This window comes from Nilaparvata lugens, chromosome 4 (genome assembly GCF_014356525.2).
Source record: "Nilaparvata lugens isolate BPH chromosome 4, ASM1435652v1, whole genome shotgun sequence".
Classification (NCBI taxonomy): Eukaryota; Metazoa; Arthropoda; class Insecta; order Hemiptera; family Delphacidae; genus Nilaparvata; species Nilaparvata lugens.
Genome location: NC_052507.1, coordinates 75901046 through 75914809, shown reverse-complemented (window position 1 = coordinate 75914809; position 13764 = coordinate 75901046). Strand labels below are relative to the sequence as shown.

At 36.4% G+C, this 13764-nt stretch overlaps 1 protein-coding gene across 1 annotated transcript in view; it reads left to right on the top strand.

Annotated features, from left to right (window-relative positions):
- The window catches only part of LOC111047607 (serine/threonine-protein phosphatase 2A 56 kDa regulatory subunit gamma isoform), a 116724-nt gene that overhangs the window by 58937 nt on the left and 44023 nt on the right, over positions 1 to 13764 (top strand). Inside the window, 1 exon segment of the mRNA XM_039426487.1 lies at positions 12122 to 12321. Coding sequence (XP_039282421.1) covers positions 12122 to 12321 — 200 coding nt within the window.

Below are 13764 nucleotides of genomic sequence, written 5' to 3'. Positions count from 1 at the left end.
AGAAATTACAGATTCCAAAATTTTTCTTTTTCCAAATTTTGATAAATTGTATAAATGATGGTTTGAGCGTCGTACCCATGGCCTTACGCCATAATTCAAGCCTAACTTGGAATGCTCTACAATTTCCTTTATATGCACGGTTGGTGACCGCTAACTTCCAATTAGGTGTTTCATAACCACTTGCGGTGGTTCGGAACTCACCAAAACTTGATAATTCAACTTACCTAACCATACTTTTACTCATTATCCAGAGTTGAAATTCTGTGAACATCAACCTCAGTGAAACGCCTGCAGTATTTTACACAGACCTAGGGTAGGCACACACCATTTAGTCAAGACAAGACTAGTCACGATTAGTCACAAGACTTCACATAGTTGCTTATGAAGCAACACACACTGATTAGTCACTGCAATTAGACTTGTCTTCACAAGCAACTTTGTGAAATATTGTGACTAAACGTGTCTTGTCTCAACTTGACTAACAGCCTTAGAGGAGAGACCATTAAAACCATTTTTCATTGTCTTTTTTTTTTTCAAAGTCAGGTTGTTGATCTAGACAGTTCTTTATTCAAAACAATGACAGATGATCGTAAAAGTTTTGTAGATCAATCATTTTTCGAAGGTCAGTACTATAAAAATGGAAGAAATCCCATACATATCTAATTGGCTATTGGGAGTGTCAGTTATTAGCGTTTAAGTTCTCCTTAAAACTAGTTCATTCACTATAATTATTGTGTGAAGGTTGGTTTTCTCGGTGCTTGTATTTCATCAAAAATGTGCTACTGCTCTCAATTATTTGATAGTCAGCTTTGTCATCTAATCAAAACTCTTTATCTCTGTTATTGGTTCTCATGGTTGTTTGATGTATGGTGATTTCATACCCAATCTTTGGGTCAAATTCAACCTCTCTTCTTGATTCCAGTAGTACATTATTGGGTCAAATTCAACTTCTAATCCACATTTCAGTAGTATCTTACATTTTTGGGTCAAATTCAACTTCTAATCTTCATTTCAGTAGTCTTACATTTTTTGATCAAATACAACCTCTGTTCTTGATTTCTAGTAGTACATTTTTGGGTTGAATTCAACCTCTGTTCTTGATTCCAGTAGTACATTTTTGAGTCAAATTCAACTTTTAATCTTCATTTCAGTAGTATCTTACATTTTTGGGTCAAATTCAACCTCTGTTCTTGATTCCAGTAGTACATTTTTGAGTCAAATTCAACTTCTAATCTTCATTTCAGTGGTATCTTACATTTTTGGGTCAAATTCAACCTTTGTTCTTGATTCCATTAGTACATTTTTGAGTCAAATTCAACTTCTAATCTTCATTTAAGTAGTATCTTACATTTTTGGGTCAAATTCAACCTCTGTTCTTAATTTTTTGTGGTACATTTTCGGGTCGAATTCAACCTCTGTTCTAATTTCAGTAGTATCTTACATTTTTGGGTCAAATTCAACTTCTGTTCTTAATTTTTAGTGGTACATTTTCGGGTCGAATTCAACCTCTGTTCTAATTTCATTAGTACATATTGAGTCAATTTCAACCTCTGTTCTTGATTCCAGTAGTACATTTTTGGGTCAAATTCAACTTCTAATCTTCATTTCAGCAGTATCTTACATTTTTGGGTCAAATTCAACCTCTGTTCTTAATTTTTAGTAGTTCATTATCGGGTCAAATTTGTGGCGAATCATTTGATTGTCACCTGTGATGTTTTCAACTAGCATAGTTTGTTTATTACTTGTAACAGTTTTATTTTCCATATTTACCAAAAGTTCAATTTTGTCATTCAACATTAAAATCAATTCATCATTCATTTAGTTCCATTTATTCAATTTAAAGATAGGAATCATCATATCAAATTAAATTCCTATATTGGTGACCCCGACGTGATTCAACCTCTCTTCTAATTTCAGTTGTACATTTTGAGTCAAATTCAACTTCTGTTCTTAAATTTTAGTAGAAAAAATCAATTCAAATCAATTTATTTGTGAATAAATTAATATGATTAGATTTTTTTTTGAGTTGTATGCACTGTCTATAATCCAGAGACTATAATCTCTGTAAAACTACTGTGGTAGAGTTAGTGGGAAGGATATTTTAAATATTCTTTCCGAAGAATGGTCATTGATATGTCCAAAGCTCCGCCAAATTATGTAGATGCAGAACAAAATTACAGTATCTATAGTTATTCCAAATTGCTTTTTTTATACAGTTCAATAATTATTATTTTCTCAGTCACTGTCTATGCACTATATATAGACTATAATATATCTCTATATAGACTAAGAAAATAATTATTGAACTGTATATGATATGAAAAAAGCAATTTGGAATAACTATGATACTGTAATTTTGTTATGCGGAGCTTTGGACTTATCAATGTCCATTCTTCGGAAAAAATATTCAAAATATCCTCACATCTAACTCTCTACCAAAGTAGTTTATAGAACTAAAAGATATTATAGACTCTGAATCATAGACAGTACATAAGACATGTAAATTCATCTATAATTTTGCTGTATTGTAAGCTATAGTATATAAATAATGTATAAGCCAGACCAGTATATATTGTAATCTACATAAATAAAGTACTCAATCAATCAAGTACTCAATCAAAATTAGGGTATTGAAAATGAAATCCTGTCCTGACTTTTCTTCTGTGATCGATCCAGGTTTGGTGGTCGGTTTGGGTACATGACAAATGAAAGTTTTCCTCCAGTAATGCTCTGTCGATTTGTACGTTATATATCATGTTTCGATTGAAATGAAAGATAGAGTGTTTCCGGAAATAGTAGCCACTCCAAAGACAGAGTCGATTTGTACGTATATATCATGTTTCGATTGGAATGTTAGATACAGAGTGTTACGGAAATAGTACCTACCCTAAAGACATAGGCAATCAGTAACTGGAAAAACTGTCCAAGGTTAGGTTGGGTTAGACCCGTCCATAAGCCCCTGCAAATAGTAAGTCAGTGAGTTATTGGCCTTTTCTTTTATCGGATCACAACTTCCTCCTCCTCTTCTACAATTTATCACCAGGTTGTATATTTTTAGCCGAAGAAAAGCTGCCGATCGTAAAAGTGGTTAGATTCACTTTTGCCTGTCAGCATTTTTAGATTGGTATCCTTTGTCAATGCTTTCTATAGACGGTAGCTGATACAGGTTCATTGATGTAATATTAACTGTTTATTCCCGTTTAAAATAATCAATTATATTTTATTAAGCATGAAATTATATTTTTCAATAATTTCATAATGAATTTTCATAATTAATATGAAATATTTTGTTAATTGATTTTTATTTCTACATTGTAAAAACCGATCTGGCAACCTTGCGGAGCTAGAAAAGGATACTGCTATCCGCTTTGTTGAATGATAGACAAGGTTGAATGAACAATAATGTTAATCAAATACTGCCATTATAACTTGGACCTTACCATATACAATCGATCAGATCTCCAACCCTTTTTCGTAGTAATTTGCACTATTTTTGTCATTTTCGATTTTTCTCAGTTATAGTCGTTCTTGATTTAGCGTCGGTGGTTGCTTTCCACTGTCTGTCAGCTGGACAAGTCCTTGGCTGACATTTCCAATTATTACAAATTTAGACGTCGGTTGAGTTGACCATTGCAGTCGGCTGTACTCTGGCAACACTTACCTTGATTGTAGCACTCCAACTGGGTCAATCTATCATTCCTGCTCTCAACAATTATTATTGTATCACTCTGTTTCAATTTAACACAAATCACATGGAACATTTTGGAGTGGCTGGCTGATGGATGATTATTATTCAGGACGTAGAAGTGCAAGAGTGAAATTTCCTATTTATAGATAATGAAAAAATTAAATTTGAAATGTAAGATTGCTATTTTTTGGTCAGTTGCGGTTTTGTCTAATTGTTTTCTCTAGTATGTGATTAGAATAGAATGACTTTTTTTGATGACGTGTTGGTGTTTGGACAGTAATTATTAAGGTGCGTACAGATATACGCGCCGCCAACATGAGCAATTCACTTTTAATCAGCTGATGCCAAGCTTTTTATATCTGTATCTTACCGTTTCTGTAAAAATACAGATATAGTCAGCTGATTAAAAGTGAATTGCTCATGTTCGCGGCGCGTATATCTGTACGCACCTCAAGAAGGGAGAAGTAAATGCTACAGTTTTGCGATTTAATTGAGTTGTTCAAATGATTTGCATAATACAATAAAGAAATTTGGAACATGATCGGAGTTTTCATCTTCTTTAGCTCCAATCATTCGATTGGTTGGCAGCTTTCCATAGTTTTCTGTCCAGAGCTGTACTTTTCAGTTGGATGTAGCTCTGGATCCCTAGATCTTTGGTAACTTGCTTCAGATATTGTAGCCGGGGTCTTCCACGAGCCCTTTATCCAATTATTATACATACCAGTATTTTTAACCTGAGTCTACATGATCAAGCCAAGAATGCCCTCTTTACTTTACGCTTTTCCTCAACCCCTTGAAATACTTCCTTATTCTATAGTCTCCAATACCATACTTCAAAGGCATTTTAGTTCTCTTTCTTCTGCCTTAGGCTAGCTTCACACGCTTTCGGTTTCTTTTGGTTCGGTTCGTTTTCGGTTCGGTTCGGCTCGTTACCGAAAACGAATGAGGCTTTCATACATGTCAGGTTTTAATTCGTACGGTTCTAATTAGGTATTTTCTTCTCAAACACAGCTGTGTTTGGATTTTCTCAGTTCATGCTGGTATATTTAAATATAACAGTTGGTGTCAAATTGTAAGATGTTATTTCTTGAACAACAAAATTTTAAAGTTAATTAAAAATTCTGAATTATTTGAATAGTTTCTTTTTGATTATGTTAATTTTGGATATTCTCATAGCAGCTAAATTAGCATGATGAGTCCATCTGTTACTAAATATTCCGGAGTTAAAATAGTCCCCCATTCGGATCTCCGGGCGGGGACAGCATCAAATGGAATCACCAGAAACAAGAAGATCTTTAGAGTTGCTACTTGGAATGTAAGATCATTGGGTGTCTGTGGAAAATTAGAGAATGTGAAACTTGAAATGAAACGACTGAATGTCAATGTCATTGGGATGAGTGAGATTAAATGGAAGAACGAGGGAGACTTTTGGAGTGGAGACTACAGAATTATCTTCTCAGGTGACAAAACCAGTACAACAGGAGTCGGAATGGTATTGGACAAGAAATGGGGAAGAAGTGTGAAAAGCTACATGTTGTTCAATGATAGAATAATGTTGGTCAAGTTTGAGCATGAAGGAGAACATATAGCCATTATGCAAATATACATGCCAACATCTGGATACAGCAACGAAGAATTAGAGGAAGTATATGAGCAAATAGATGAAGTATTGAGCCATGTGAAAGATAGTGAAACCTTAGTTATCCTTGGTGATTGGAATGCAGTTGTGGGTGAGGGAAGTGATGAGGAGGTGATTGGAAAATATGGATTGGGAAATAGGAATGAGCGTGGACAGAGGTTTATAGATTTTTGCATGGAGAAAAATTTTGTTATTGCCAACACACTTTTTAAGCAGCCTATGCGACGTCGTTACACGTGGATTCAGCCAGGAGATATAGCAAGATATCAAATAGATTACATCATTGTTAAGATAAAACACAAACGGTACATACAACAATGCAAAACCTATCCCGGTGCTGATATTTGTAGTGATCACAATCCCGTAGTGATGGACTTGAAGTTACAAGGTGGAAAAAAGACATTTAGACAAAATCCAGCTACAGGAAAATGGGCGGTAGAAAAATTGAAGATACAAGAAAATGCTGATAAATACAATAGCACGATCAAACAAAGATTAAGTCAAGTAGACCAGCCAGTGCTAGACACACATAATCAGTGGGAACATTTGAAAAATTCAATTTTGACGTCTGCCAAAGAAACATTAGGCTGTGAGAGGGTGCAACCAAGAAGCCCATGGATTAGTGAAGATACCATAGCTCTGATGGAATTGAGACGGAAACACAAAAGAGAAGGAAATAGGAGTGAGTATAATAGAGTAAGAAATCTTGTAAATAGACATGCTAAAAAAGATAAAGTAGAATGGCTTGATCGATGCTGCAATGAAATAGATAACAACTTTGAAAGAGGAAACGTGGAAAAATCTAATAATCTAATTAGGAAGATGTTTGGCAAGCGGACAGTAAGAAGCAACATTATTAAATCGAGTGACATGAAAATTCTTATGGACAATGATGAGGTGGCAGATAGATGGAAACAATATGTAGAAAGTCTCTATGGTGATGCAGAATGCTTTGAGGGAATAGAAAACGAGGACGATGTACCTTTTGATGAGTTGGGACCACCGATTGCTTTTCCAGAAATGGAAAAAGCGTTACATGATCTCAAGTCAAAGAAAGCTTATGGAGTAGATGATATTCCTGCTGAACTTCTGCAAGCGCTCAATGAAGAGATGAGAAACGTTCTATTTACCCTTTTGAATGAGATATATATAACCGGAAAAGTTCCACTTGATTTTAAGAAAAGCTTGATGGTGATGTTACCGAAAAAAAGTAATGCAACAAGATGTGAGGAATATAGAACACTGAGTATTCTGTCGCATACATCCAAAATACTAACTAGCGTTATTTTGAAAAGGATTGAAGGTAAAATAGATGCAAACCTAGCAGATGACCAATTTGGCTTCAGAAGGAATAGAGGAACAAGAGAAGCTATATTGTGTTTAAGGAACATTGTGGAAAAGAGTTTCGAAGTAAATAAGAAGGTGTATATTGCTTTTGTAGATTTACTCAAGGCATTTGATAGGGTAAATTGGAATGTCCTCATGCAAACACTCAAAACAATCAAAGTAGATTACAGAGACAGAAGGATCATAAGAGAGCTGTATACTGCTCAAACAGCATTTATAAAGGTGGGTGAGAACAAAGAGAAGCTGCCATCAAGAGAGGAGTAAGGCAGGGTTGTAGTTTGTCACCGCTATTGTTCAATATCTATGTAGAACAGGCTGTCAATAAATGTAAGGAATATTGTTCAGGAATCAAGGTAAATGGATTAAGAGTGCAAATGCTCCGCTTTGCAGACGATATTGCAATAGTGGCACAAGATAAAGGTAATCTAGAGAGAGCACTGAATACCTTGCATGACATTCTCAAATCGAGTGACATGAAAATTCTTATGGACAATGATGAGGTGGCAGATAGATGGAAACAATATGTAGAAAGTCTCTATGGTGATGCAGAATGCTTTGAGGGAATAGAAAACGAGGACGATGTACCTTTTGATGAGTTGGGACCACCGATTGCTTTTCCAGAAATGGAAAAAGCGTTACATGATCTCAAGTCAAAGAAAGCTTATGGAGTAGATGATATTCCTGCTGAACTTCTGCAAGCGCTCAATGAAGAGATGAGAAACGTTCTATTTACCCTTTTGAATGAGATATATATAGCCGGAAAAGTTCCACTTGATTTTAAGAAAAGCTTGATGGTGATGTTACCGAAAAAAAGTAATGCAACAAGATGTGAGGAATATAGAACACTGAGTATTCTGTCGCATACATCCAAAATACTAACTAGCGTTATTTTGAAAAGGATTGAAGGTAAAATAGATGCAAACCTAGCAGATGACCAATTTGGCTTCAGAAGGAATAGAGGAACAAGAGAAGCTATATTGTGTTTAAGGAACATTGTGGAAAAGAGTTTCGAAGTAAATAAGAAGGTGTATATTGCTTTTGTAGATTTACTCAAGGCATTTGATAGGGTAAATTGGAATGTCCTCATGCAAACACTCAAAACAATCAAAGTAGATTACAGAGACAGAAGGATCATAAGAGAGCTGTATACTGCTCAAACAGCATTTATAAAGGTGGGTGAGAAACAAAGAGAAGCTGCCATCAAGAGAGGAGTAAGGCAGGGTTGTAGTTTGTCACCGCTATTGTTCAATATCTATGTAGAACAGGCTGTCAATAAATGTAAGGAATATTGTTCAGGAATCAAGGTAAATGGATTAAGAGTGCAAATGCTCCGCTTTGCAGACGATATTGCAATAGTGGCACAAGATAAAGGTAATCTAGAGAGAGCACTGAATACCTTGCATGACATTCTCAAAAATGAATTTTATATGGAGATAAATAAGGCTAAGACAGAAGTGATGATCTGCTCCAAGAATCCTGATTTTGAAATAGTAAAGATAGAGAATAACGCCCTCAAACAAGTAAAAAAATTTAAATACTTAGGTAGCATTATTTCAGAGGATGGAAAAGACAAAGAAGACATAAAGCGCCGTATAAGAGAAGCCAAGGCCATTTTCATCAATAAACGGAATGTGCTTTCCTCCAAAAGTCTGAATTTGGATTTGAGAAAGAGACTTATAAAGAGTTGTATCTGGAGTATTGCACTATATGGCTCAGAGACATGGACTATCGGTAAGGCGGAAGAAAAGGCAATTAATGCATTTGAAGCAGATAACCCGGGATCTTGGGGTCCAGAGCTATACCCAACTAAAACAGCTGGCTCTGGACAGACAAAGATGGAAAGCTGCCAACCAATCGGACGATTGAAGCAGAAGAAGAATTTTGGAAGTTCAGAGAGATGTTTTTTTAATTGAAAATTTGTTCCTTGTTTTGACACATGGTATACAAAACTTCATCTCTTCTCTCCATTGATGAAATCATGTAATATTCGTGGAAAAATATAAAAAAAAAATAAAAATTCTCACCAAGTTTTAATTTATATCTTTCATATTTTTATAGCAAACTATTCATTGAGAAAGAATGTTTCTGTGAACTAACAGAAATGAATTGACCATATGATTTTGACTTGGAAATTTTGAAACAGATAATCACGATATCAGGTTAAAATAAAAACAAAAAAGGCAAGCGTGTGTAAAAGACTTTGTTTTTTCCTGTTTCCCTAGCAACGAATTCGAACATAATGAAACCTATTCGTGTCGAGGGGGCGTTCGGTGCTATGCGGTTGCTATTCGGTAACGAATTCAAACCGAATCATCGTTTCACACTGATCGGAATTTGCCGAAAATGAAACGAACCGAACCGAACCGAAAGTGTGTGAAAGAAGCCTCTCGCTAGCAACGAATTTAAACCTGATGGAATTTATTAGAGTCAAGTGGGCGTTCGGTTCTTTTCGGTTTCTATTCGGTACCGAATTACCGTTTCACACTTATCGGAATTTGCCGAAAACGAAACGAACCGAAAGAGTGTGAAACTAGCCTTACCAATATTACAAGTTACCCTGCCATAGAGTGCAATACTCCAAATGCAGCTCAATCTTTTTCTAATTTGTAACTTGAGACTATTTGAGGAAAATAGGCTTTGCTTCTCTTATATGACGTTTTTTATCATCAATGTCCCTTCAATCTTCCGATTAAAGAAAAAAAATCAAGAATATTTTCGAGTGAAATATCCACAGTCGTGTATTTCCCCCAATATTTTTCGTTGTTTATTTATTTATACATTGATAGATAATATAATTCTCAACTATGAATGATTGGGAGAGGAACAACAGACTTAAAGCCCAAAACTGTTCCTTTCCCAAATTTAGATAGAAATTCTCCTAGAATAGGTTATGTTTACACTTCATGATTTTTGTCCAATTTTGAGTCCAAAATATTTATAAACTAATGTTCATTTAATACAGTAAATATCAATGCTAATTAAAGTGAGGTGTTAATAATGACTTTGTCCGCATTACACTTGAGATAATCTGTTGGAAGTGCATTGCAATGTGTGGTTGTCTCCAGTTGCCTCCGTCATTTAGCTCTGCTTCATTTAATGCGCGTTTAACAGTTGTGGCTGCTAGGCTCCCCTGCAACGCTATCCACTAATGAATATAGGCCAATTTACGCGCCTCTCTCTCTTTCTCTCACACACACTCTCTCTCCCTGTGTCCCCTTAATCCCCCCTGTTTGCCCCTTTAACCCCCCTGTTTGTTTCCCCCGCATCACAACCGCATAAACAGTGATCCAATTGACTGTTTGTGTCATCGCTGCTTATTTGTCGTGTGTGTGTGTGTGTGTGTGTGTGTGTGATGTGCACGTACGTATGCCCTTCAATCTCCTCAATTAGCGGTGGTTCTAGTTTCAATTGATTGAAAAGTATTCTGTAAACAAACTGGTGTGTGCACAATGCACATGGTGGTAGTACCTTTGTGTGACCTACGTATCTATGATGTTACTTGAACGAATTTGAATCACCTTCATGCTATTAGAGTTTTCTTTCCTCTTTTAGAGAAATTTACTAAAATTAACAACCAGGATCACAAACTAGTGGATCATCTATACAGTTGATTCCGGTTCATTTGTGATGACATTGTTGCTATATATCTGTGAAACTATCGAATAAATCGAATAAAAAACTACCATTCTCGAGCAATTTTTAGCTGTTTGTTTCTTTTCCGGAAATATAATATCTGCTTCTCCATCAAATTAGCTTCTTCGGTCGGAAATATCTGCGAATCCATCAGATAACTTTTACAAGTTATAAATCCAGTATAAATACGAGTTATATAATATAAGTATCTATGATGTTACTTGAACGAATTTGAATCACCTTCATGCTATTGGAGTTTTCTTTCTTCTTTTAGAGAAATACACAAAAATTAACACCCAGGATCACGAACTAGTGGATCATCTATACAGTTGATTCCGGTTCATTTGTGGTGATATTGTTGCTACATATCTGTGAAACTATCGAATAACTTGAATAAAAAACTACCATTCTCGAGCAATTGTTAGCTGTTTGTTTCTTTTCCGGAAATATAATATCTGCTTCTCCATCAAATTAGCTTCTTCGGTCGGAAGTATCATATCTACGAATTCATTATAATATAACAGGTTATACACGTTATAAATACAGTATTTTAAAACGTATATAATACAAGTATATACGAACATATAAGAAAGTAATATTTAATCTGTGACAAATAATAACAAGTAACAAATTATAGAAATAACAAGTTTCATTCGACGTGCAAGTGATTGAGTGATTGAAGTGTTAAGGAGTGTAGTATTGTTTTGTGAAGTGGCGGCTGTATCAGTGCGTGTTCGCATCAACATAGGGGGGCCGCATGAGGTGGTGGGGCGGGGGCGGCGGGGTGTGAAATGGTGTACCTGGGGTCGTCCACGGGGGGCCGCGGCGCTACTATGCTGAGCTCGACACTGGGCATTCCGAAGAGTCCCAGCTTCCACAGCGGCCTCGACTTGGTTGCAACCGCCTCCGTCATGGCTGCCGCCGCCGCCTCCGACCGCCCCCCGTGTCCGCCTCCGGTCGCCGCCTCCACGCAGGACGAACTAGTCTACTGCGGTATTCTGCCGCTGCAGTTGCCGGCGCTCATCGGTACTAATCTGTTTTGTGTTCTCTGATATAAATTATCTGTATCAAAACAATGGTACACTGTATCAAAACAATGGTACACTTTATCAAAACAATGGTACACTGTATCAAAACAATGGTGCACTGTATCAAGACAATGATACGTTGTATCAAAACAATGGTACACTGTATCAAAACAATGATACATTGTATCAAAACAATGGTGCACTGTATCAAAACAATGATACATTGTATTATAACAATATATAAACACTTGAGAATGGCATAATTAGCCGAAAAGTAATGGTGTAAGAGAGAAAATAGAAAGAAAACATTATAAATATAGTAAGATTCACGCTAGTCTTGCCACTAACGGTAGGACATGCATGATAAACATGTGTGTACATGCATGTTCATCTTGCACACACACATACATGTTCTTCATGCACACATACTTACAATTTTCATCATGAACACACAGACACACATTTTCATCATGCACACACAACATACATGTTCATCATGCATGTTTTGTCATCAGCGGAATGCTTTGAACTAAAAACTGCTGTACGAAAGCAGCTTATTACTCAAAATAAATAAACAAATGGAAAATCACAAACTATGATGATAAACAAATTATTTTACCTCAAATAGAGCAGTGAAGAAAAAATAAATATCAAAAAATCGGTGATACAAAAACCTAACCTCAAAAAATTTTGCTCGAAGCCTTTCGCTTTGATGACAAACAAAAGTCCCAACGTCGCCTGATAAATGATATTTTAATGTTCATGTTTTTTTGTGTGTGTTTGCAGAGGCTCCGACGGGCGAGAGAGAAGAATTGTTCGTGCAGAAGATTCGCCAGTGCTGCGTGTTGTTCGATTTTGTCTCTGATCCGCTCTCCGATCTGAAATGGAAGGAGGTGAAGCGATCCGCCCTCCACGAGATGGTCGAGTATGTCAACTCCCAGAAGGGTGTCATCACCGAGAAGATCTATCCGGAAGCTGTCAATATGGTCAGTCATTCGCACAACTTCAAAAACAATCAATTTCCAATCATTTTTCAATCATTTACAATCAGTTCTCTTCCAGCATTCATGCATGTTATGGTAAGACACCAGCATTCATTCACGTGTTTAAGGCTCTCCAAAGGTTGAAAATAACTGTTAAGGAGTGTAGTATTGTTTTGTGAAGTGGCGGCTGTATCAGTGCGTGTTCGCATCAACATAGGGGGGCCGCATGAGGTGGTGGGGCGGGGGCGGCGGGGTGTGAAATGGTGTACCTGGGGTCGTCCACGGGGGGCCGCGGCGCTACTATGCTGAGCTCGACACTGGGCATTCCGAAGAGTCCCAGCTTCCACAGCGGCCTCGACTTGGTTGCAACCGCCTCCGTCATGGCTGCCGCCGCCGCCTCCGACCGCCCCCCGTGTCCGCCTCCGGTCGCCGCCTCCACGCAGGACGAACTAGTCTACTGCGGTATTCTGCCGCTGCAGTTGCCGGCGCTCATCGGTACTAATCTGTTTTGTGTTTTCTGATATAAATTATCTGTATCAAAACAATGGTACACTGTATCAAAACAATGATACACTGTATCAAAACAATGGTACACTGTATCAAAACAATAGTACACTGTATCAAAACAATGGTACACTGTATCAAAACAATGGTACACTGTATCAAAACAATGGTACACTGTATCAAAACAATGCTACATTGTATCAAAACAATGGTGCACTGTATCAAGTAATGGTACACTGTATCAAAACAATGGTACACTGTATCAAAACAATGGTACACTGTATCAAAACAATTGTACATTGTATCAAAACAATGTTACACTGTATCAAAACAATGGTGCACTGTATCAAGACAATGATACATTGTATCAAAACAATGATACATTGTATCAAAACAATGATACATTGTATCAAAACAATGGTACACTGTATCAAAACAATGATACATTGTATTATAACAATATATAAACACTTGAGAATGGCATAATTAGCCGAAAGTAATGGTGTAAGAGAGAAAATAGAAAGAAAAAATTATCAAAACAATGATACATTGTATTATAACAATATATAAACACTTGAGAATGGCATAATTAGCCGAAAGTAATGGTGTAAGAGAGAAAATAGAAAGAAAACATTATAAATATAGTAAGATTCACGCTAGTCTTGCCACTAACGGTAGGACATGCATGATAAACATGTGTGTACATGCATGTTCATCTTGCACACACACATACATGTTCTTCATGCACACATACTTACATTTTCATCATGAACACACAGACACACATTTTCATCATGCACACACAACATACATGTTCATCATGCATGTTTTGTCATCAGCGGAATGCTTTGAACTAAAAACTGCTGTACGAAAGCAGCTTATTACTCAAAATAAATAAACAAATGGAAAATCACAAACTATGATGATAAACAAATTATTTTA